Genomic DNA, 27,028 nt, shown 5'->3' on the forward strand with positions numbered 1-27,028 from the left:
CTAAATATCCTAGGGTACCCTATATATGAAAGTGTTTAAAACCCTAGAGTACCTTATATATGAAAGTGCCTAAAACTCTAGGGTACCCTATGAAAGTGTCTAAACCACTAAAACCCTATAATAGGAAAGTGCATTCTAAAATCTTATAAAAGAGCTTAAATATGTTTTGGCCTTATGACTAAAAAACTCAAAAAATTGAAAGACATCCACTGAAAACTATTTTGTTGGCGTCTTTCTTCAAAATGAAAATTATTTTACCGTTCTTATGTCTAATTTTCCTAATAATGATCGGCCTAAACAGGTTTAAAAACCTTTTTGATGTACTTGATCATTTGGACGATCAAAGAAGTTACTTTTAGAAGATAACACACAACTTTTGGGTATAACCTCATTCTACCTCCAGCAGCATCTGAGCTGTCACGCCCTCGATTTTTTTAACATAAATATAAATGATTTTTGAAATAAGAATTCTCTCATTAATCCATATGATACCCAAAAGAGTTCAACATTTTCATTTCCATAATTGTATTTTAAAGTCCAATAATTTCCAAAATATTACATCATTGGCTCTACGACCCCAAATTGACATAAGTATCGAGTGTTAAGAGAGTTAAGAGTTTACATATATCCCATCGTCAAAAGAATTATAACTTGAGTTACAAATACATCTTTCAAAAGAAATTTACAAAGATGAATAAATAATTCCTTTGGTTAGCTTTTCAAAAGTAATGTCCACACTCCAAGCACTCCAAGAATGCAAGCTATGATTCTGGATTAGCACATGAAAATAATATAAAACTTAAGCTACACTATCCCAGTAGAAAAATTTACACAAACTCTATATGCAAATGAGCTAAACGAAAGAACAAATGATGGGAAATCAAATGACAACGAAGAAAGCACGTACAACTACCATGATCAAGTGTCCCAATATCTCCAATCCTTCTTTTATTCAAGCTCGTAAGTTGTATTTGTCCAATTTGTGTCTCAGCATATCGTATCTTTTGCGTGTTTGAGCCGAAGCTCCTGCCGGACCAATTATGGGACCCAAATATCCCCTGCCAAACACACACCTTGTAGGTTAGGCCTTGAATATTCAATATGAGCATTAGCTCCTGCCGGGCGAATTATGGAATCCCGATATCCCCTGTCTGCAGGCACCCACCCATCGATGAGCCCCGAGTGTTCGTGCGGCGTTTACATACTCAAGTGTACCGTTTGTACAAATGTCGTGCAGGTAACTCATACTTATCATGTCATAGTTCCATTTATTTGAACAAATTCATTAGATATTTTCCATTGATCAAAAGGACACGCATGATTGCTCAATATTCTTATTATATACCATAAAATAATCATAATAACTCATTGAAATGGCATAAGGCTTTGGAAAGGTGGAATTGCAATGATTGCCCAATATTCTTATTATATACCATAAAATAATCATAATAACTCATTGAAATGGCATAAGGCTTTGGAAAGGTGGAATTGCAACGACACAGGAAAGTTGAGCATTTTACTGGTGATCTATCGGTAGGGGATGGAGGACTACCGGTACAAACCAAAAACAGAAGAAACAAACTTTTGGTCCACAAGAATTCTACCGGTAAGGAAAAAAAATGGTACCGGAATAGAAACACTCAAATAACATATAAAGAGAGGTAGAATTTTTTATCTCCAGTATCCAAGCCAAAAACAAAAAGTTTGAGCAATCCCTAACTTTCAGAATCCAATTAAATCAAGCAAAAATACACCTAACCGAGTTTTATCCAACGCGATACGAGCCAAAGTACGCAAGATGAAGATAGAGTTGAGGTTGATTGTTGTGGATTTTGAGTTTGAAGATGAGTTTTTGGGTGAGAGAGATGGAGAGAGCTGAGAGACGAGGGAGAGAGCCGAGAGATGGGGAGCAAAAATGGAAAAAAATCCCCTGGTGTACACACATATACACATATGCTATATTACACCAACACCCCTATTTTCCCAATCCTTGCATGTCTAACCACCACATTCACTTTTACGTCATTTTCATCCTTTTTCCTCAACTACAAATGTTAAAATTAAATAAAAAATTTACGGGTCTCTACATGAGCAATGATAATAGATCTAACAACAAGAAAGTATGATCAAGACAATCAGAACAAACGAACCAGAGGCTTCAAAATACCGTGCGAGGTTGCATCCTACATCGTGCGGAGTACGTGAACATCGCACGGTGTAATGGGTTTGACACAGTGGTTGTTTTAGTTTCTGAAAACAATTTTTCGAATCATAACTTAACAAAAGGTCAAGCCTGACTACAGAGAGTCCCCTCAGGGCAAAGTTTAGCTTGGCCGAAGGAAACTTATTTTTACCTTTGGTTTCGAGCTTGATCAAGGATGGATGAGTGTAGATAAGAGTGGATGTCGATCTTGAGAACTTAGAGTTTTGGAATATCGAAGTTTCAAAGCAAGTAAAATACTAAGTTTTGAAAAGAAAAAGAAGGGAATGTTTGGTAGAAGGAGGAATGCCTAGAAAATGCTAATGATAACTTTCTCAAGGCTTTGAGGAAAACATAGGTGAAGAAGGGGAATTTCAAGAATCAAAGGGATGTGTGTAGAGGATGGAGTACTAAGTGTGTAAGAATGTAGTAGCGGAGCCCTTTTCTTTTAAGAGGAGGGGTGTATTTATAGGCAAAGGCCAATAATTATCAATGCAAATGGGGGAGGTGACTTCCAGGCCGGCTTTTATTTCCTGCCAAGCCGACTTTGAGCTATGGCTCAAGTGAGCGTGGCCGACAGCTTTCCGAGCCAATCAGAACTTTCCCCAAAACGTCGTGCGGGTTATTTCGTGACCGTGTGCAGTGTAATGAATTTCATTGTCCCGTGCGGTGTAGAAGTATCTCGTGCGGTGTTCCAGGTTCAATCCTGAGCTTTTGGGTTTTTCTGGACTTTTAGGCATCTTTGGGCTTTTTTGGTTTTATTGGGCTTTTAGGCTGTGAGAATCATTATTCAAGCTCTTGAAGGTATTATTTTCTTTATTTTATCATTGGAGAGTTTAAAGAACCTTAGAGGTCCGGATTGGGGTGTCTACAAATATTTAAACGAAAATACAATAAATAATTAATCTTCACTAGATAAGAAAAATGCCTTATGTTTTTAGCGATTTTTATCAGTGGAAATGGGGCCTTAACTTCCCATAGTATCCCGGGATAGAGTTCCTGTAGAGTTTTTGAAAATGCCGTTGAATCCTCCTCCGTCACTAGCTAAAATTATACTAACAGCCATCCGTATTAAGTTTGACACCACCTACACATGGAAATTCCCAGCATAGTGTAATTAATTGCCTTGTAGCTCTCAAAACTCTTCCTATTCCGATCCCTTCAAATTTTCCAGAGAATGATTCAAAATAGGATTTTTCCACGCACATTACAATCTATACCAGAAATTTAGACGAGAAATCCGCATTTATTCCAAAGAACAGAATGTGATTTATTGTTCACATTTATTCCTAGCCGCGTCTCTTCCATCCCCTCTCGCCCCTAGGGTTTTTTCACTACTTTTAAGCGGCAGCAGAAAGGGAGAGCTTTGTCCTTGATGGGTGTTTTCTTCCTACATAATGATGATTTTTTTTCATTTTTAATAACCCCTCCTTTATAGTCATGAGATTTTTTTCCCCGATCTCAAATTTGAGGGTTTTTTTTTTTTTTGTTATTTGTTCTTTTCCTTTCTTCTGACTTCTTCTTCATCATTGAAATGGTGATCAGAAAGCAGTGGTGGTGATGGTTCTATGACAAAGGAAGACAATGGTGGCGGCGGTCCAATGACGAATCAAATCGATTGGTTTGTTGCAACAGTTGTTTGGGTTTCTAATCAGTGTGAATTTTCTTTTGTGCGTAGGAGTGCAAATGGAGTGGCTCATTCTATCGTTAGGAGAGGTAGTCGTGATTTGTTTGTAGCTTTCTAGTCCTTTGATTCAGGACGGATGCTACTTCTAAGAGCAAGGATCCAATGGGAGGGATGTATAGTCATTTTCCATCCCCACATGCAAAAATCAAGCCTCCAATGGAGATGAAAAATGCATTTGATGGATATGGAGATGGATATATCCATTTCCAAATGACTAGAATTATAATTGTCACATCAACCGAACCATTTTACCAGCAAACCAATCAACCCGACTGATTATTTTGTATATCTATGTTTCCTATTAATGAAGCTATTACCATTTCATTTTGGTGGGAAAAAAAGAGAGCATTCCAAGCTATTTCTCAAGCATCTGCAACTTTTCGAAACAAGCCCCTAACTCCCTGACTTTGGCACATCCCTTGAACAGGCGGTCGATGTATTTCTCTCTCAAAATTTGAGCTGTCCAAAAATATAATGGACGGCTCGAAAGCACAGAGCGGACATCATGTGGTACCCACTTGGCACTGAAAAATTTTCTCTTTCAAAGAGGCATTTCACAAAGATTAGCAGAAGTATGTTGGTAAGAGCCCCTGGTGCAGAAGTTATGCCCCTAGCCCTGGACCTGGAGGCCCTGAATTCAGTGGCGGCTCCACATAGAGAGCACCATGGTCACATGACCATCGAAAAAATATATATTTTCTATAATACATGTAGAAATTTTAGGATGGCTCATGCTTTGAAGTAGTTTGAACATCCAATTCATACAGCAATAAACACCCAATTCACAAAATTTTGAACACTCAGTCCATACATCAATGAACACCCAAACGACGCCATTTAAAAGACGGAACCCGAACGGCCAGAAATTCTCCGTCTTCTCTTTTGTTTTCAGGTACCGTTTCAACCCAAAACCTCTTCTCAAGACTCAACTAGGACAGCTATGTCCATCTACCAAAAATTTTCTCAGTCTTCCCGTCGTTTTCAGTTTCTACTTCTGATTTGGTCAGAAAGAAAAATGGAGGGTGTTGATTGGATGAAAATCATAACCTAGGTGGAAAAAGAGAGAAAGATAATTAAACAAACATTACGGAAAAGAATCATTAATTTGTAGATGAGGAAAGTTGGTTTCCAACTACGCATTTAAATATAGGAAAATAATTTTCGCACTCTTTTTTTATATATAAACAAACTCATTTTTTTGTCTTTTAATAAAAAAAATACTCACAAAAACTCCGCTAAAAGACAAAAAAAATGGAGTGCCATTATCAAAAAAGAGATTGTGAAAATCATTTTCCTAAATATACAGGAAGGGTTTTTAGAGTTTGGAATGACGGTAATGACCGAAGATCAGATTGAGACATGCAGTGACTTATTTATTATTATATTTAGGTTCCGTTTTCTACTAATCCTTTTTTTTAAACAACAACCTTTTTTTTTATTTAATTTTTTTTTGCATTTATTAGTTTTCCTCAAAAATTTTATGTATTATTGGTTCATATCAACGAAATGAATCGAAAAGGCAAAAACTCTAGATTTCTACCCATTTTCTTGGAAAATATGCAAGAAAAGGCCCAAATGTTGACTATTTGGACTTTTTCTGGGATATTTCCAAAAATACCCTTGTCAAAAACATAATTTTTTTCTTTTTCGATTCCTCTCATCGGTACGAAATACATAAAAGTTTGGTGCAAAAACTAACAAACAAAAAAAAATTAATAAGAACAAAACAAAAAAGTTGTAGTCCACAACTTTTAGGTTATTTGGAAATTAACACCCCTTCTAGACAACATAAGTCTCATTAGTCACTTTAAAAATCATGTTGAATGGATATATCGAACACATCTATCTTTCAATGAAGTGTTACAAAAAAAAATTCTCCTCAACACCGATTTGTTTTGAAAACAAATCAAGCAATAATACAGTATTGCTATTTTTTTCTACGTGGGCAATGTCCTCATCGTGATAAATCAATTGACGGTTTGCGACTACTGTTCCCATGAAAGATCCATGAAGAACTCAAAAGAACCTTCATTCTATTGATCGAAGAGACGGGAGAGAATTCCATTCCTACGCAAAAAACATCGGCACCTAATTAAGACAATATAACAAACATAGAAGTACGGCAACAAATATTGAAATTTCTTTTGCTGATGACAAACGAATGTTGAGTTGATTTTAGTACAAGTTTCGTGTGAGAAGTTCTTGCAGAATTGGTTAGGGATCCAGACATGAAGAAGAACTCAATGATGAGATTTTTCAATCTTAAGTAGGCTCTGTTTTTTTGGTAAGTAAAGATTTATTTCACCAAAACAAGCACGAAGCTTACAACAAATCAACAGGGGCATCCCCCTGGTAACCAATACAACCAATACATCAAAGGTCCAAACAATGACCAACACCCCAAAGCCAAAACTGAAAATGACCTATCAACAATTGTTAATAGCAAAAATGTAAGAATCTAAAAGCCACTCATCGCACAACTTCCTGTTTTGAGCTAAAAGTCTAACAGAGGACCAAGAGCTAACCTTAGCTCGGACAGAATTGAAAATATCCAGAGCAACCGCACCTTCATTCCTGGATTTACCTTGAAATATCCTCATGTTGCGCTCGCCCCAAAGAGTATAAATGGATGCTGCCAAAGAGAGTTTATACAAAGAGTCACGTAAGTTTTTCCCCTTCCTATGATGGACTACCCAATCCAACTCCTGGGCTAAAGGCTCAACAGGCCTAGCAATCCCATTCCTAGTCAAGACTTGCTTCCAGACCAAAGAAGAAAGTTGACAGTCAAAGAAGAGATGGCTATGCGATTCCATATCAGCCAAACAAAAAGAACAGAACGGGGGAACCACCAGCCCCCAACCAACTAACCTATCCTTAGTAGATAGTCTTCCCAATACAGCCAACCACACAATGAAGCTCCATCGAGGCACTCCCTGACCAGACCACACAACAGAATACCATGGTTGAAGGGAATTCCTGTGCCGACAAGCCTCCCAAGCAGACTTTGCTGAAAACTTACCATCCGAGGTTAAGGTCCAAACAACCCTATCATGAAAAGATGGATTAGGGAGTAAATCCACTGGAGTATGCCTTATAATGTCCATAATAACTCTATTACGTTGCCTAGGCCATTTCCACCGACCATGATCAATGATAGATGACACTTTAGCTTTTAAAGCGCTGCCCCTATGCATACAGAATCCCCAAACCGCTGAAACAAAGCTCCAAAAGGGTGCCAATTATCAGTCCAAAGGAAGGTATCCCTGCAATTACCAATAACAACTTTAATCCAATCTTTATAAAGACATCTCAGCTTCAGCAAATTCCTAATTACCCAAGAAGTTTCATAGGAATCCCCCACAAACTCTGACCTTTAAGAATATAAACATGCACCCATTTGACCCATAAAGTGTCAGCCTTTTGACTGAGAGCCCAAAAGTGTTTCATAATGACAGCTCTATTCCATTGCTTTATGGATCTAAATCCTAAACCCCCCTCATTTTTAGGAACACACAAGGAAGACTAGCTGACTTTGCACCAAAATGCTTCAACTATGTTCCAGACCAAAGAAAGGCACAAAGCACACTTTCAATTTCCTTAGTGATTTTTTGAGGACGAATGAAAATAGCACTCCAATAAGTTTGGATATTGAAGAGGACAGATTGGACAAGTTGAGCCCTTCCTCCATAAGAAAGAAATTTTTGGGTCCAGCTTTGGATTCTAGCCAAAATCTTATCTTTCAACACAGCATAGTCGGATGAGGTGAGTCTGGTACTAATCAATGGCACCCCCAAATACTTTATTGGCAGTTGTTCTTCAGAAATTCCCAAGAGGTCAGTGAAGGCATGCTTATCAGAGGTAGAGACACCAGCAAAATAAATGGCACTTTTAAGCAAGTTAGGTTGCAACCCAAAAAAGCCATGGAATTCCCTCAAAGACTTCAACACAATTTGCTAAGTAGCCTCTGTTTGTAATCTTTTTGTTTGGTTCTGTTTAATGTTCCTCATGAAACTATTTATTCTTATTGTACCGCTAAGCCTTCTTAAAAAATAATAAGTACTTGTTTGCAATTTTTTATGTTAAAAATAATAGACTTACTAAAATAATTTGTTTATGCAATATGGATTTATTGGATAGATCTCAATGAGATCTTTTGAACGATGAAAAAAAATTGAAAAATTATTTTCGTAAATACATTATTTTTAAGTTTGAAAATTATAAATAAGTGCTTATTTTTTAGGTAGGCTCAACCTCTTGTAGATATCTACCAGAAGCACACAAATCAAACAAACAAAGTTTTGTAATAATAATTTACATAATTTATTATGGGAACTAATTTTCACACTCCCCTTTTTTTACAATCCACAACACCCGATTTTGGCAGCCAGTCCTAAACAAGCGCTGAAAAGCCATTTAATTGAAATTCGATAAAATTGGGCCGAAAATAGTGATGTATTGGACTAAAATTAATGGGCCAAGAAAGTGTTAATTGATTGGGCCCAATTAGTTTTAATCCGTTTACAGTTGAAATTCTGAAATTATGGGCTATGGGTTATATTATTATTTAAATTGGAGCCCAAAGAATACAAATTTTGGCCTTGGAAGGTGGAAGTCCATGATGGAATTGCACGAGCAAAAATAGGAATATGTTAATAGGGGATTCTGCCACATGACCATTGACCCAGTCAAAATGGCCCATTCTCTTTCAGTCTCACGAAAATTACCCATGATTGAAGAATCACATGTGCCATATCCTGCCAACTTTCAATAACCACTGCTTAGGAGGGAAAAGCTCAATCATGGGACACATGGCGTCACAAGGAGGAGCCAGCAGATACCCTTACATGCAGAACCGTGGAAGCTTTTGGCCTATAAATACAAGATCCGAAGGAGAAAAAAGGGTTCTCATACCAACCAAGTCCAGCGCTTAACTAAAGTCTTTTCAGCGAAGCAACTATATTAACTTTTTCAACATTCAACTCAATTACTTCTTCAAGTAATTCGGGTTTTTATTTTCCTTGTACCCGACTTTGTTATTCCGATATAATAAAGTCCTTTTTTTTACGTTGCTCTCTTTCCTACACAGTTAGGAATTTACGAAGTCCACGCTCGTAATGGCAAAACTACGAACTGTCACTGTGATCTAGCCCTTAGGCTCACAGCACTTTTGCTGCTACAATTACAAAGTCAAAAAAGGGACATCCAGTCCTTACGTTAGACGCGACAAGTCTTGACACGCCCGCACTCAGTCCTTGAGCCATTTCGTGACCAAACAATATATCTCGCCTTTATCCACATAAATTTACTATGTTACCCTTTTCTCAATACACTTTTGCACCTATGCAAAGTCTCTGGTTCAAATAGATGGATTTACAGTCCGCTTGTAGTTTAACTACTGGTCTACTAACATCTAATGCTGCCTGTGCTGGAAAATATGTTTCGGGTCAGCCCAGTATCACTATTATTAATATCCAATACATACTCATGAAAATACAGACATATGTGTCATGCATACTACCATAATAAGAGCTTGAAGTACTTTCACATGGTACTCCAATTAGCAAGACCAAGCAGTTGCAACAAGAAGCAGAGGCAACTTTTTATGAATAGCCAAACCAAAAACTTCACTCTCATCCAACTCCACCCCATCAGGCAGTGCAAAATCAAACTTGTGCACAAGATTTGCAACCACCAGCTCATTGACCACCGCCGCGAATTGAATCCCTGGGCACCCCCTCCTCCCTGCTCCAAATGGAATCAACTCGAAATCATGTCCTCTAAAATCGATCGAATGGCTGTTCAAAAACCTTTCGGGCCTAAACTCCTCGGGCTCATCGCACGACGCCGGATCCCTCCCAATCGACCAAGCGTTGACGACCACGCGCGTCCCGGCCGCAACGTCGTAGCCCATTACTTGGACGTCTTTGGTCGACTCTCGAGGCACGAGAAGGGGAAGCGGAGGGTGGAGGCGTAGAGTCTCCTTGATCACGGCTTTTAGGTAGGGCATCTGGTCTAGATCGTCCTCAGTTACAGGCTAGTTGGGTTGGGCTATAAGTCGAACTTCGGCTTGGAGTTTTTTCATGGCTTGAGGATGTTTTAAGAGCTTTGTCATTACCCATTCTATGGTTGCAGATGAAGTATCAGTTCCAGCAACAAATATATCCTGCAAGACCAAAAAAATTACTCCCTCCGTCCCAAATTGAATGTCAATTTTTGATATCCGTGCCAATTTCAACTCCTTATATCTTTCAATATGGATCTCAAAAAATATGCAATATGGATCTTATTCGATAGTTCTCGATTAATTCAATTATACAAAGTTTTCAAACTCATGAAAAACATTATAGATTGAAAGATATAAGCGATGAAAAATAACACGAATTTCAAAAATTGTCATTTTTTTTGGGACGGAGGGAGTACAATTTAGTAAATATTGTTATTTGTTTATTATGTATTTGATAAGGATTGAGACAAATAAAGGATAGATAAGAATCTCTTTGACACCAAGTTAATCCTTACCCTTGTTCAGAAATCATTGAAAGTAATTGAATTATAAAATTACAAGGCTACTAAACAATTGGTCAATACAAAAATAAGAGATTCGTGCTCAACATTACCCCAAGAGCATTGAATAATTTCTTGACTAAACAGTCGTAATTCCTAAAGAACAGGAATTCAGGTCATACCAAAATAAGAGCTTTGATGCTATCTCTTTGAAGAGGAATACCATCCACATTTTCTCTCTGAATCTCAAGCAAAACATCCACAAAATCCTGCTCTCCCTTTCTCTCTCTACCCTCATGCTCTTCCACCACGCCCTCCAAAAATTCATCCAACTCCTTAGCAAGTCTCTCCGCTCTCCCATACATCCCATTTACTCTATTCACCCACTTAAGCCATGGTAAAAAATCTCCAATATCCAAAACCCCAAATAACTCCGAAGCCTTCCCCAAAACCTCTTTAAATCCCCTCCTCGCCCCTCCTTCTCTGCCCCCAACGCCGTCGTATTTCCGCCCCATTGCTGTCCTACACACCACGTTCGCAATCAACTCCACAATCAGTTTGCTCAAATTCACCACATCAGAACCAGAATCTAAAATCTTCTCGATCATAAGCACCGTCTCTTCCTCCCTAACGTTGTGGAAGGATTGGACTCGCTTGTTGCTTAGTAGTTGGAGGATGCAGATGGTCTTCATCTGTCTCCAATACTGATCACCGTAAGGGCTGAAAACCACATCCTTCGCTCCGTACAAGATTTTATTGCCAATGATCGATTTGGGTCGGTTGGAGAAGATAAGGTCGTGGGTTTTCAAGATGTCACGGGCAGCGGTGGCGGAGGAGGCGACTAGGACGGGGGCGGTGGCGAAGTGGAGGAGCATTAAGGGGCCGTGGGCTTGGGAGAGGGAGTGGAGGGAGCGGTGGGGGAAGGGGCCCATTTGGTGGAGGTTTCCGATCAAAGGGAGCTTTTGGGGAGACGGCGGTGTGTTTTTGTGCGGTGGTCGGGCAGTGATGGAGAGCAATTTGAGAAGGAAAACTAGGAAGAGAAACAAGGGAAGGAAAGAGAAAATGAAGGGGTATAGTGAGAAATGCATGGCTCTGGTTGCAACAAATTTTGAAAATACGTATACGCTGTATGCATGTGTGGTGCGGGTTGCATGAACATTGGGACAGTTTTTTATAGGAAATTTGTCAAGCAAAAAGACAGTGGCGTACAAATTTGTCAAGCGCAAGCAAAGGAAATAAGACAGTGGGGTACATAATTTTCCATGACAAAATTATGAAAGAGTAGAAAAACAAATGGGGAAATTTACTTTATTGACATGGGCCAAGATGAGACGACCGTGCTAGAGAGAAAAAGCCTTTGTGAATTTACTTCATTGCATAGTTTTAAATCGCGGTATCGGTCGCCGTCGCGGTATCGGTCGCGGTATATTGGTATCGGGACATATCGGTGATACGTCGCGGGAATCGGGTGTCGCGGTCGTAAATTTTTAAAAATCATCAGCAACATGTATAAAACTTGAAAAATATACTTTTGCCCCAAACATTGGCTTAAATTATCACATTTTAATTAATTTAAGACATGTAATAGCCCATTCTCTTCATGTGAAATATCCGATAATTTATCAAAACCCGCAAGTCAATAAGATTTTACAAATATGAGAAAAATGCAACATTATAAGTTTCGATATAATTGACATAAATAGCAAAAATAAGATAAAGACATTAAAATAAACATTGAAGTTTCAATAAGAAATTTTTTTTTTTCCGAACCGATACGAACCGGCCGTACCGGCCATACCGGTCCAAAAATTGGTTATATACCGATACGTATCGGGAACCGGCCGATTCGCCTGTGAATTTCAGTCTCACCGATATATCGGCCCATATCCGAACCGGAAGTCCAAAATACCGGTACGAACCGGCCGATACGTACCGTATCGGCCGATATTTAAAACTATGCTTCATTGACATGGAAATGACAATTTTGTAAATTTACATGAATAAGAGAAGAAGAAAAAAAAGTATCATCAATGAATAAAAGAAGGGGTGTGAAAATCATTTTTCGTGCTGGCAAAACCTGACCGTGGTATAAAAAAGGTCATTGATAATGTCACTCTCAAAGGGGAGACATGTTCGTACCTTTATCCTTGATATGTACTTGATTTTTTTTGTCAGACCGTTTTTCCACCATATATCTCTCCTAAAATCAATTGGTGTAAGGGAGCACTTCAATTAAATCTTTTATGGCATTCAATATTGCACCCGCAAGTTTATTTTTAGAGTGATCATTGGGAATGACATTGTGTAACCAAATCCATACGAACACTCCGGATCCAACACTTTTCTTTAGTCATGTTCTGAGAATACAGTGTGGAAGAGACACATGCAAAAAAATCAATCCGGGCCCAACAGTTTTCTTTAGTCATGTTCGATGACTTCCGAAGAGGCATTACACAAGGATCAGCAGAAGTGATGGCCCTGGACCTGGAGGCCCTGAATTCATGTACCTATAGATATCTAAGTAGATTGATTTTTTTCGCATGAGAAATTTTTGGATGCCAAGCGGGCACCACGTGGTGCCTGAGGAGTGCATTCAGGCTGTCCATTTCAATTTTAGACGGCTCAAATTTGAAAAGAGAAAGAGGAGAGAGAGTGGTGGGGTGAGAGGAGAGAGAGTGTTTCAATTTGGACCGTTCAATATCCTTTTGAACAATCCAGATACGCTGCTCGGAGATCATGTGGGTACGGCCTCGTAGTAGCCACCCAAAAATTTCTCAAAAAGAAATGAATCTCGTAGATATCAAGGAGTCAGATGCGACCGCGTATAGCACGATTAGTCTTGCCCCAGTTGCTTGTTTTTTGTTACACAATAAATCAACTCTAAATGCTGCCTCCCAATAGTTTTATGTTCGAAATCTTCCGGTAGCTACCATGTAACTCATTTGGAGTCAGTCCATACAGTGTTTTGCTTTAATTTTATTTTGGGCTTTCTGCTAGTGTCCAGTGAAATGTCTAGAACAGGACGTGGAAGTATTAGCTCATGTGATAGAGTGTCGTGTGGGATTTCTCCCATTGAATTACCTTGGGCTCCCACTTGGTGCTAATCCTAGAAAAATTCAAACTTGGCAACCTGTGGTAGATAAGGTGGAGAAAAGATTGATAGTGTGGGAGAGGAGATTTATCTCCTTTGGTGGTAAGTTGACCCTTATCAACTCTAATACAATTAATCAATCTGCCTAGAGATAAATAAATTTTTATGTTAACAATTGACCAAACTTTTACCAATTTCTTGTGTCATGAACACTCGGGTACACGTACCCGCATCTCTCCCTAAATTATTATTATTGTGCAGTTTATCACATTTTCTTTTCTTTCCAGAACAAGATAAGAATCATCAAAATTATATAGAAAACTCTCAAAATGTGCCAGTATTACTATTATATCCAATCTGTACTCATGAAAATACAGATACATGTTTCATACATATTACTCCCTCCGTCTCAATTAATTTAAATGCTCCATACGGGAGACCATGTAACTTTGACATAAAAAATAAAACGCTTTCGAAATTAATTTTTAACTTTGTTTTGCACCATTTAAAAGATCTCAATGAATATTTCCAAACGGTAAAAAATAAAAGTTCCAAAAAAGATTATAAAAAATATGACTTTTTTAAGAGTCAAAAGACACGACTTTACACAGAAAACATTTAAAATAAACTAAGGGAGTGCAATAATAGGAGCTTTACGTACTTTCACATGGTACTCCAATTAGCAAGACCAAGGAGTTGCAACAAGAAGCAAAGGCAACTTTTTGTGAACAGTGATACCAGCAACTTCACTCACATCCAACTCCACTCCATCAGGCAATGCAAAATCAAACTTGTGCACAAGATTTGCGACGGCCAGCTCATCGACTGCCGCCGCAAACTGAATCCCCGGGCACCCCCTCCTCCCCGCTCCGAATGGAATCAACTCGAAATCATGCCCTCTAAAATCAACCAGACTGTTCGAAAACCTCTCAAGCCTAAACTCCTCGGGCTCGTCCCACGATCCCGGATCCGGCCCGATCGGCCAAGCATTGACGACCACGCGCGTCCCGGCCGCAACGTCATAGCCCATTACTTGGACGTCTTTGGTCGACTCCCGAGGCACGAGAAGGGGAATTGGAGGGTGGAGGCGTAGAGTCTCCTTGATCACGGCTTTTAGGTAGGGCATCTGGTCTAGATCGTCCTCAGTTATGGGCTGGTTGGGTTGGATTGTTCTTCGAACTTCGGCTTGTAGTTTCTTCATGGCTTGAGGATGTTTTAAGAGTTCTGTCATTGCCCATTCTTGGGCTGTGGATGTAGTATCAGTTCCAGCAGCAAATACATCTTACATTACAACAAAAAAAACTCAAATAAGCCTAAATAAGCCACCAGTTCTGTTTTTGATTGATTATAAAAAGCTATACACTAGAAAAAGGATACAACTAGTAATCATTATAAACTCAAATCCTTTGGCTATTCAATCTTCTGGTTTAATGCAACTCCATTTTGCTTACGATATGCTTCTTCAATCACTTGAGTTGGATTTGGCTTATCTGCGTTTCACTCGGACTCAATTTGCCCCAAATTTCCACATCTCTCTCTCTCTCTCTCAACGCGTTAAGGCGAGTAAAAGCTACAGTATTTATTTAAGAAAAGGGTAGCATGGTCTTTTTACTTTTACCGTTAACGGAGTTAGGAGTTGCACTTTACTCCAAAATCACAGGTGGGCGATGTAGTCTTTAATAAAACTCAGGAGGATCATGTGCCAAACGGACAAACCTCAGGAAGGTAATTCGTATTTTTCCCATTAAAATTTGTCTTTAAAGCTCTCATAATCAAGTTTTTGCTCCATAGCATCCAAAAGAACATTTTTCAACAGTGTCCCAATTCCCACGCTGAGTTGTCTTCTTTTTTATTGGTCCTTCTACACTGAGAGTCCATGTATAATTTATTTCTCTAATCCTTAACATTTGCTCAGAAATCGTAAAAAATAATTGAACTAGTAATTGAAATCGTAGCATTAAAATAACAAGGCAACTAAACAAGTGCTCAATACAAATTTAAGATGATCTAAGTCCAATCTCATAGGCGCGCCAGTCTCTTGTTCCTGAGGACTCGACATAAGATATCCAATATAATACTCTGAAATAAGGTTGAGCATGAGAAAAAGAAAGTGTAAAAAAAAAAATAAATAAAATAAGGCTGAGCATGTGAAAAAAATAAAATTAAACTAAGATTGAGCACGATGTATGATCTAGATTCGTGCTCAACATTAGCCCCAGAGCATTGTATAATTTTTTGAGTAGACAATCATGAAAAAGAGAGATTCAAGCCTTATCAAAATTAGAGCTTTGACGCTATATCTCTATGAATAGGCATCCCAGCCACGTCTCTCTGGACTTCAAGCAACACATCCACAAAATCCTGCTCTCTCTCTCTCCTTCCTTTCTCTCTCTACTCTCATGCTCTTCCACCGCTCCCTCCGACAACTCATCCAACTCCTTAGCAAGTCTCTCCACTCTTCCATACACCTCATTTACTCTATTCACCCACTTCAGCCATGGGACAAAATCTCCACTATCACAAAACCTCCAGTAGCTCCACGAACTCCCCAAAACCTCCTTAAACCCCCTCTTGCCACCCCCGATGCCAACGCATTTCGCCCAACGCCACCCTATAAACCATGTCCCCCATCAACTCTACAATCAGTTCGCTCAAATTCACCACATCAGAACAAGAACCCGAAATCTTCTCAATCATGAGCACCGTCTCTTCTTCCCTAACGTTGTGAAAGGATTGGACTTGCTTGTTGCTTAGTAGTTGGACGACGCAGATGCTCTTCATCTGCCTCCAATACTTGCCGTAAGGGCTGAAAGCCACATCCTTCGCTCCGTACATGATTTTCTTGCAAATGGTAGATTTGGGTCGGTTGGAGAAGATAAGGTCGTGGGTTTTCATGATGTCATGGGCGGCGGCAAAGTGGAGGAGCATTAAGGGGCCGTGGGCTTGGGAGAGGGAGTGGAGGGAGAGGTGGGGGAAGGGGCGATTTGGTGGAGGTTTCCGATCACAGGGAGCTTTCGGGGAGACGGCAGTGGGTTTTTGTGCGGTGGTCGGGCGGTGATAGAGAGCCATTTGAGAACGAAAACTAGGAAGAAAAACAGGGGAAGGAGAGAGAAGATGAAGGGGTGTAAGAGAAATGCACCGATGGTTGTTTGATGAGTCTCCGCAACAAATTTTGAAAAGCTGTCTGCAATATATGCATATGTGGTGTGGGTCAGTGGGTGCATGAATATTGGAACAGTATATACTTTATACCAAGTCGGGTTTTGTAAGACGAACATGATTTTCACGCTCTTTTTTTATTTATTGAAATTTTTTTTTACTTTCATTCATGAAAATTTTAAAAATTACTCTTATCTCTTGAGCTATTTTTTCTTTATAAAAAGCAATTTGTTACTTTCTGGGGACTAAAGACAAAAAATGAGTCTCAATGAATAAAAGGAGAGCTTTTTATTTTTATTTTTATGAAGAGCAATTATTTCCTTTGGAGGAATTTTTCAGTGTCGGGTGGGTACTACGTGGTGTCTGCTCGGCACATCCGGACTGTCCATTTGGGTTTTGGACGACTTAAATTTGGAGAGAGAAAAAGAAGAGATAAAGAGGAAAGAGAGTGATGGGGTGATAGGAGAGAGAATGTTTTAATTTGGGTCGTCCAACATATTTTTGGACAGTCTAAATGGACTGTTCGGACACCACGTGAGCATAGCCACGTGGTAACCTCGGTATCAAAAAATTTCTCTTTCCTTTGCGTAACTTTTGACAAATTGGCAAGTGCTTGTGTTGGTGTTTTCTAGATTACTCCACTATTTATTTCATTTTTCCAACTTTTATACTATTCTTTTATTTTACCAATTCTGTGTTTTAATATTCTTGAGTGCACACGACATTGTTGAGAGGAATTTCCGAAGAACCCTAAAAATAGTAAAAAGAAGACAGCGAGTGATGTGGATAGAACATTATTGGAGTTGTGATGCGCATGTGAATCAGACAAGTACAAAGACAATGAATGGGAAGTGTACGTACGGTCCAAAATAAAAGGCGAAAAAACAAAGGTGGCTGACAAATTCAGATTGTGTTTTTCACAAAACTTTAAAAGACACGTGTCCGAATCGTTAGTTGGATGTGGACTCACCGGCATTGAAAAGAATTTCGAATGTGATTGTGTATTTTTGAGTTGTGTTTTAAGTTGTACGTATGTGTAACACTGGTCTAACAAAATTCTTCGTAAATTTTTTTTAAAACCAAACACATACACAAACACCTATACATTAAGCAGGGTAAAATGGTGAGTGACCTTCGGGGTGTTTTCATTAAGGAAAATTTTGGAGAATTTTTTTTTGTTGTTGTTGAAAAGCTGTTTGTTGTTTCCGGTCGATAAAAGAGATTGTCACGGTTATATATACTATCACTACGATGGGTAATTGGTGACATATAATTAGTTGTCATGGTAGATACTTTTGGTGACAACTTTTATCACAGAAAAATCTCTATTCTGTGACAGCATGGTGTTGTCATCGTTACTTTTCGTGACATAATCACCTTTGTCGCAAAAAGTCCCTCTTTCGTGACACTATATTGTTGTCACTGTTACTTTCGGTGACAATTGTGTCACGGAAAATCTGTCTTCTGTGGCATCAAATTTTTGTTACTGTTTACAACTACACATTTTGTCACCCTTGACTTTCAGTGTCATGGATACAATGACACATCTTCTTGTGTCACCAAAGATAATGGGTGACAAAATTTAGACTTTTGGTGACATTTTTATGTCACCAAATGTGTTTTTTGTTGTAGTGAAGTCAGTAAAAAATGTCAAGTTGTTTTCACTAGTGAATAAGTTGTTAATAAGTATATGAGTGAAATTTATTTTTTTTGAAGTTGTTAGTTGTTTTGTTAGAGTAAACGAAATGATAAAAAATATTGAAACTTTCTGATGACTTGCAAAAAAACGCCTCCGTTTTTTTCCGCTTTTCCTAACTGGAAACACGGCTTGTTGATAATGAAGGGAAGACTTGGAAGGAGGAGGGAGACACTAGCTAGTGAGGTCAGTTTTTAATAACGGAGATGCTGATAGGATCAGTGCGACCATAAAATTTGGAACTGCACAGTTTTAATGATATGCGCTTCGGTTAATCATTGCTATTTCGATGCGGAGAAATTAAGGTGCCAGTGGAGATGATCGGTCCTGTTTGTGGGTTGGAGGTTGAAACTGTTAAAGCATCCAACTCTAAATTAATTGGCCAAGAGACAAGAGTGGAGAGGTCACACAGACTCATATATAAGTTTTGGAGGAGATAATTAACTGATGTGGGACAAATCCCAAAACTCTCCCGCACGTGTAACCTCCGACCCGCACGTGAAGAGGTAAATAAATGATCAATATAACACTTGGATCACAACAAATAACGGTGCACTTATGGCACAAACAAAGGGAAGAAATTCTCCGAAATTCTAGCTCTGATACCATGTTAAAGTATCAAACTCTAAACTATTTAGCAAATAGTGGAGAGGCTGCCCAGACTCATATACTAGTTTTGGAGGAGATAATTAACCGATGTGAGACAAATCTCAACATAAACCACCTCACACATGCTGTTTAGGTGTGAAGAGTGTGGTTACTATCCCCGTTTTCGCTACAGACCGGAGACGATGGTGGAGGCACGGTTGGGAGAAATGTGGATTAGGGTAAATGGAATCAGCCTCTGGGGCTAAGCGCAAAGAACTGCTGGGTCTCTTTGGTTGTTAATGGTTGGCACGAAACGAGTGGGTATTTAGCAGGAAATGGGTTGGAGAACAGCTGATTATTAACAAGACGGCTCTGTTTGTTTCGAAGAAAAGTATTTTGCCCAGGTATTTGGATGGATACACATGAAGTAAATTAGGAGTATGCATTATTTTCATCGAAAAAAAATTAGAAAAATTCTTGGAATACAAACAACATGGTCATATTTATGAGGATGAGTTTTACCAAGAATTTAGATATTTGAAACCATGATATTGCCGTGAAAAGTAACATAATCAATTGACAACTTTGATTCTATAAGGTCTTATTGGAAATATGGTAGTTTCTAAATGGTATGTCTTTATCGAATTTTATTAACTATAACAATCATAGTTGCTACGGTGGAGATGAGCTTTTTGAATTTAAAGTTGATATATGTTTCATACATACTACAATAATAGGAGCCTTAAGTATTTTCACATGGTACTCCAATTAGCAAGACCAAGGAGTTGCAACAAGAAGTAGAGGGAACTTTTTATGAACAATCATACCACCACCTTCACTCACATCCAACTCCACCCCATCAGGCAATGCAAAATCAAACTTATGCACAAGATTTGCGTCGGCTAGCTCATCGATCGCCTCCGTAAACTAAATCCCCGGGCACCCCCCCCTCTCTGCTCCAAACAGAACCAAATCGAAACCTTGCCCTTTGAAATTGATCGGACGGTTCGAAAACCTCTCAGGCCTAAACTCCTCAGGCTCGTCCCACGACACCAGATCCCGCAGATCACCCAAGCGTTGACGAGCACGCGTGTCCCAGCCATGATGTCGTAGCCCATTACTTGGACATCTTTGGTCGACTCCCGGGGCGAGATAAGGGGAGCCGAAGGATGGAGGCGTAGCGTCTCCTTGATCACAGTTTTTAGGTAAGGCATCTGGTCTAGATCGTCCTCGATTATAGGTTGGTTGGGTTGGGCTATTCTTCTGACTTCGGCTTGGAGTTTTTTCATGGCTTGAGGATATTTTAAGAGTTCTGTCATCGCCCATTCTTGGGTTGTGGATGTAGTATCAGTTCCAGCAATAAATACATCCTACAAGACAAAAAAAAAAAAAAAAGAAGAAGTAACGTTGAGCACGATGTATGGTCTAGGTTCGTGCTTAACATTACCCCATGAGTATTGAATAATTTCTCGATTGTTCATAAAGAAGAGAGATTGAGGCCTTACCAAAATAAAAGCTTTGACGCTATCTCTATGAATAGGAATCCCCACAGCGTTCTCTCTCTGGACTTCAAGCAACACATCCACAAAATCTTGCTCTCTCTCTCTCTCTCTCTCTCTCTCTCTCTCTCTCTCTCTCTCTCTCTCTCTCTCTCTCCTCCCTTTCTCTCTCTACCCTCATGCTCTTCCACCACACCCTCCAAAAACTCATCCAACTCCTTAGCAAGTCTCACCCCATTTACTCTATTCACCCACTTAAGCCATGGCACAAAATCTCCAATGTCAAAAACTCCCCAGTAACTCCACAAACTCCCCCAAAACCGCCTTAAACCCCCTCCTGCCCCCTTCTCCTCCTCCTCTACCCCCGACGGTGCCATATTTCCACCCCAACGCCACCTTACACACCACGTCCCCCGTCAACTCCACATGCAATCAATTCGCTCAAGTTCACCACATCAGAACCAGAATTCAAAATCTTCTCGATCATAAGCACCGTCTCTTCTTCCCTAACATCGTGAAAGGATTGGACTTGCTTGTTACTCAGCAGTTGGAGGATGCAGATGCTCTTCATCTGCCTCCAGTACTCGCCATAAGGGCTGAAAGCCACGTCCTTTCTAAATTACTCCACTATTTCTTTCATTTTTCCAATTGGCTTGTGCTTGTCTTTTCTAAATTATTGTTGGTGTTAAATCATTTACTTCGCCTTAAACTTTTGACCAATTGGCTTGTGCTTGTCTTTTCTAGATTATTGTTGGTGTTTTCTAAATTACTCCGCTATTTCTTTCATTTTTTAAACTTTTATATTCTATTTATTTTACCCATTTTGTATTTTAAAATATTTTTAATCTTAACATGAAGAGCTCTGGTACAATCTGGACCATTCATTTTTTTTCATGTTCAGTTTCATGAACCAATAATCATGTATCCTAATATTTCTTTGAAAATGTGGTCGTGACTTTGAGACATGTGTCAAACGCAGAGATTTTGGCGACTGATTTTCATTGGGTTAATTGCAGATTACCCCCTTAATTTGTCACCCCTTTCCATTTTACCTCCGTAATCTAAAAAGCTCTACAACTTCCCCCCTTAATTAATTTATCCTTTAGGATCACTTCACTTCTCCCCTCCCTCTTCCGTCCAAATTTGGCCTTAAACTTTGGATTTGCACATGTCAATAATTGATGACAAAAAATGTTCTGTACTAATATTTTGGTGAAATGGGGCATAATGATCAAAAATTACTCATATTTGCATGTCATCTTGGCGTTTGACGTCCAATTATGGATGAAAAAGTATCTTAAGAGGCTACTAAATGATAGATACAGTGTCAAAGTATGGGATTATTTAGATCAGGGGTAAAATGAAAAAGAGTGTACGGTCTAAATGACAAATTGTTGGTGATTTATGTAACTTCATCTTGTAATTATTAGAAAAGGGGCTTACGTTTGTGCAGAAAGATGTGAAATTTTAGCACTCTAAGAAACAGATCAGGAAAAAATCTTCATAAATGAAATGTAGAGTAGTTTTATTGAATCACAATCCTAAATGTTGAATAGAACTAAAATACGAGTATGTAAGAATTACTATAATTTTACAAAATCGAGAGGGGACCCTTTCCCCGCAAAGCGTGACCCATATGGGTCCATCTGTCCCTCAGTGGCAATTTGAAGAGTGTTCTTTCTCAAACAAAAGCATTATTATGCCATACTGTCCGACAATCAAAGATTTGGAAAAGATAATTAAACAAACATTATGTAGAAGAATCATTAATTTGTAGATGAGGAAAGTTGGTTTCCAACTACGCATTTAAATATAGGGTAATAGTAATTTTCACAATCTTTTTTTTATAAATAAACTCATTTTCTTGTCTTTTAGTGAAAAAAATACACACAAAATCTCCACTAAAAGACAAAAAAAATGGAGTGCCGTTATGAAAAAAGAGTATGTGAAAATCATTTCCCTAAATATATAGAAGAGGTTTCTAGAGTTTGGAATGATAGTGACGGAGATCAAATTGAGACATGCAGCGACTTGTTTGGCCCTGTTTTTGCTAATCCATAAGTTGTAAACAACTTTTTTCTTTATTTATAAAAAAAATTGCATTTATTAGTTTTCCTCAAAATTTTTATGTATTATTGGAAAAGAAAAAAATCCTGATTTTTACCCTTTTTGTTTTGGAAAATATCCAAGAAAAGGCCCAAATGTTGACTATTTGGACTTTTTCTGGGATATTTCCAAAAAAAAACTCGTGTAAAAGACATAATTTTTGACTTGTTCGATTCCTCTCATCGATACGAACCAATGATACATAAAAGTTTGTCGCAAAATTAACTAACAAAAAAAATTGAATAAGAACAAAACAAAAAAATTATAGTCCACAGCTTTTAAATTGGTGGAAATTAACACCCCTTCTAGACAACGTAACTTTCAATATTAGAAATATTGGAAGGAGGATTCTGTTTTGGAAAGATGCTTGATGTGGGGGAAATAATCTCAATTAATTGTTATTTTCATGATTTTTAGAGCTCATCAAGAACATTAGTCACTCTAAAAATCATCTTGAATGTATATATAGAACACATCTATCTTTCAATGAATTGTTACAAAAAAAAATTTCCCGTCAACACGTACAAATTTGTTTTAAAACAAATCAAGCAACATATAGTATTACTATTTCTTTTGTACGTGGGCAATGTCCTCATCGTGATAAATCAATTAACGGTTGGCGACTAATGTTCCAATGAAAGATCCATAAAGAACTCAAGAGAACCTTTAATCTCTTTAAGAGACGGAAGAGGATCCCATTGCAATGCAACAAAAAAAAACATCGGCACCAAAGACAATATAAGGAACATAGACACAAGAAGAGACATGCAAGGTTCTAGCTTTAGTTGACAAATGATCAAAAGTTTTGATAGTGTACTTATTTGTTGTTTTATGAGACAGGTCATTGAAATTTAAAAAATAAGTACTTATTTCTTTTAGCGGAACAAGATCTAACATTGTACTAATTAGCAAGACCAAGGAGTTGCAACAAGAAGCAGAGGGAACTTTTTGTGAACAGCGATACCAGCAACTTCACTTACATCCAACTCCACCCCAGCAGGCAGTGCAAAATCAAACTTGTGCACTAGATTTGCAACAGCCAACTCGTCAATCGCCACCGCGAACTGAATGCCCGGGCACCCCCTCCTCCCGGCTCCGAACGGAATCAACTCGAAATCTTGTCCTTTAAAATCGACCGGGCAGTTCAAAAACCTCTCGGGCCTAAACTCCTCGGGCTCGTCCCATGACGTTGGGTCATGCCCGATTGCCCAAGCGTTGATGAGCACGCGTGTCCCGGCCGCAATGTCGTAGCCCATTACTTGGACGTCTTTGGTTGACTCCCGGGGCACAATAAGGGGACCTGGAGGGTGGAGGCGTAAAGTCTCTTTGATCACGGCTTTTAGGTATGGCATCTGGTCTAGATCATCCTCAATTACAGGATGGTTGGGTTGGGCTATAAGTCGAACTTCAGCTTGGAGTTTTTTCATGGCTTGAGGATGTTTTAAGAGCTCTGTCATTACCCATTCTAGGGCTGTGGATGTAGTATGAGTTCCAGCAGAAAATACATCCTGCTAGGAAAAAAAACAATTTAGTAAATATTTTTATTTGTTTATTTGATAAGGAGACAAATAAAGGATAGATAAGAAGATTCTCTTTGACACCAAGTTAATAGTTACCGTTGTTCAAAAATCATAGAAAGTAATTGAAGTATGATATAAAATAACAAGGCTACAAAACAATTGGTCAATACAAAATAAGATATTCGTGCTCAACATTATTCCAGGAGCATTAAATATTTTTTCAACGAGATAGTCGTAAAGAACAGAGATTCAGGCCTTACCAAAATAATAGCTTTGATGCTATCTCTATGAATAGGCATCTCAGCCACGTTCTCTCTCTGGACTTCAAGCAACACATCCACAAAATCATGCCCTCCCTCCTCTCCTACCTTTCTCTCTCTACCCTCATGCTCTTCCACCACACCCTCCAAAAACTCATCCAACTCCTTAGCAAGTCTCTCCGCTCGCCCATACACCCCATTTACTCTATTCACCCACTTCAGCCATGGGGCAAAATCTCCAATATCAAAAAACCCCAGTAACTCCACCAACTCCCCCAAAACATCCTTAAATCCCCTCCTCCCCCCTCCTCCTCCTCCTTCGCCGCCGCTGCCATATTTCCGCCCCAACGCCACCCTACACACCACGTCCCCCGTTAACTCCTCAATCAGTTCGCTCAAATTCACCACATCAGAACCAGAATTCGAAATCTTCTCGATCATGAGCGACGTCTCTTCTTCCCTAACATCGCGAAAGGATTGGACTCGCTTGTTGCTTAGAAGTTGAACGACGCAGATGCTCTTCATCTGCCTCCAATACTCACCGTAAGGGCTGAAAGCCACATCCTTCGCTCCATACATGAGTTTTTCAAAAATTGTCGATTTGGGTCGGTTGGAGAAGATAAGGTCATGGGTTTTCATGATGTCACGGGCTGCGGAGGAGGAGGAGGCGATTAGGACGGGGGCGGCGGCGAAATGGAGGAGCATTAAGGGACCGTGGACTTGGGAGAGGGAGTGGAGGGAGCGGTGGGGGAAGGGGCCCATTTGGTGGAGGTTTCCGATCAAAGGGAGCTTTCGGGGGGACGGGGGTGGGTTTTTGCGCGGTGGTCGGGCGGTGATGGAGAGCCATTTGAGAAGGAAAACTAGGAAGAGAAACGAGGGAAGGAGAGAGAAGATGAAGGGGTACAGTGAGAAATGCATGGCTCTGGTTCCAATATACCCTGTATGCATGTGTGGTGCGGGTTGCATCAATATTGGGACAGTTATTTATAGGAAATTTATAACCTTACTCCCTTTGCCCTTATTCAAGAAAAGTCGCGCACAAGCAAATTTGTCAAAACTTAGGCCAAGAAAAGTCGGGTTGCGTAAATATTGGGACTGCTTTTTACTTATTTTTTGTCCTTTATGTACATTTTTTCAGCATTTTTTAGTTTTGTATCAAACTTTTGTGACTTATTGATTCGTCTCGGCAAGAAAAATCGAAAAATTAAAAAATTTTGATCGAAACTCATAATTTTTTTCAAAAAAATAAAAATAAGTAAAAATAAGCGGATTTATTGACTTATTTTTGTCTTTATTCAAAAAAATGTGAGTTTTGATCATATTTTTTTTCTTTTTTCGATTCCTCTTGACGAGACGAATCAATAAGTCACAAAAGTTTAACGCAAAACACACAAATGCAAAATAAATTAAATAAAAACAAAAAAATAAGTCACCTAACTTATTAGTCCAAATACATGCACACACCCACTCAAAAGGGAGGCCCACCTCATCATTTTTGTAGCTAATGACACTTCACTTTTTGTTTTGTTTTCAAAATATCAAAAAAAAAAAAAAATTGATGCTCAAACGATGCCATTTAGAAGACAGAACCCAAACGGCCCAAGTCTCTCTCCTTTGTTTTCATTTGCCGTTTTAGCCCAAGACCTATTGTCATGAAATTGTTGCAACATATAAGGATGGAGGAGGATCAACTAAAACATACTCCTAACAACTAAGATTAGTGAAATTGAAAGCGTTTTATTCTAACTAATCGATCTACCCTGCGCTCTATTGGCCTGGCTTCCCTCCACAACTAGTATATCAGGCTATCAGCCGCACGTGGCATTAATGGATGGCTCACTCCCATAGGGTTTGGGTTTGATTCGTACTAACAATGTCCTCTCAAACTTAGTCCTCCAGCGAAGTCCGACTGTGGTCCACTAGTCCTTGACGGGACAGTAGTTGCTATATATGGCTCTTTGCCCATTACCAGAGCCCGCCGTTGATGCGGAGTTCCTATATATGTGCGCTCCGCTCATACCCTAAAAAGGGTTGCTATGTTTGGTCGGCCACCTCCTCCCCCTTTTGGCCTAGAAAAAAAATTCAATAACACAACCAATTAACGTCCATATATATCTACTTGAGGATCCGAAATCTTCCATTCCAGAATACCTTCTTAAAAAATAAGTACTTATTTTATATTTTCAAACTCAAAATTAATGTAAATGAAAAATAATTTTTCGATTTTTTTTGCACCGTATAAAGCTGTTAAAGTCATTTCAAACCAAAGCTACTCAAGAATTTTGTGATGACTTTAACAGCTTTATTTCTGTTTTTAAAGTATTTATCTCTCCCTGAAGGTCAGGAATAGTAACAGGCTTGTGGCTATCTATTTGCTCTAACCTGTCTAAAACATTCTTAAGACTACAAGTCTTATTGGGCATATGGGGTTGTTCCCTCTCTTCTTCCATATTAGAAGAGATACAAGTCTCAATAATTTTCATTTTTAATTGGGGATCCTCAATTTGATCTGTAATGTCCAATAAACCTTGTTGTTTATTGGTGAGGACATTGATACTCAGGCCATTCATTTCAACAATAGTCTTTCAATAATTATCAGAAGTTGAGCATTCAATGCCATTGCATTTGCAATTATTGGATATTACTTCTTCGTCAGAAGTATCATTGTCCTGCTCTTGATCAGATATCTTATTTATCTGATCCTCAAATTCTTCCTGT

General features: G+C 38.9%; 2 protein-coding genes and 2 pseudogenes across 2 annotated transcripts; all 4 read right to left on the reverse strand.

The window, feature by feature from the left end:
- Positions 1–9,227: 9,227 nt before the first annotated feature.
- LOC131310690 (cytochrome P450 736A117-like) lies at positions 9,228–11,576 on the reverse strand (annotated as a pseudogene).
- Positions 11,577–14,043: 2,467 nt separating this feature from the next.
- LOC131309640 (cytochrome P450 736A117-like) lies at positions 14,044–16,706 on the reverse strand (annotated as a pseudogene).
- Positions 16,707–19,693: 2,987 nt separating this feature from the next.
- Positions 19,694–20,801, reverse strand: LOC131309641 (cytochrome P450 71A6-like). Its single transcript, XM_058336248.1, has 3 exons — positions 20,616–20,801; positions 19,996–20,295; positions 19,694–19,852 (listed from the first exon to the last, which is right to left on the reverse strand). The coding sequence occupies exons 1-3, from the start codon at positions 20,799–20,801 to the stop codon at positions 19,694–19,696; spliced, it is 645 nt and encodes a 214-aa protein (XP_058192231.1).
- A 2,491-nt stretch (positions 20,802–23,292) lies between these two features.
- LOC131310682 (cytochrome P450 736A117-like) lies at positions 23,293–25,265 on the reverse strand. The gene is made up of 2 exons (XM_058337844.1): positions 24,311–25,265; positions 23,293–24,038 (listed from the first exon to the last, which is right to left on the reverse strand). The coding sequence occupies exons 1-2, from the start codon at positions 25,256–25,258 to the stop codon at positions 23,436–23,438; spliced, it is 1,551 nt and encodes a 516-aa protein (XP_058193827.1). The 5' UTR covers positions 25,259–25,265; the 3' UTR covers positions 23,293–23,435.
- Between the last annotated feature and the right edge of the window lie 1,763 nt (positions 25,266–27,028).

Source organism: Rhododendron vialii, chromosome 12a, assembly GCF_030253575.1.
Source record: "Rhododendron vialii isolate Sample 1 chromosome 12a, ASM3025357v1".
In the NCBI taxonomy this organism is placed as follows: domain Eukaryota; kingdom Viridiplantae; phylum Streptophyta; class Magnoliopsida; order Ericales; family Ericaceae; genus Rhododendron; species Rhododendron vialii.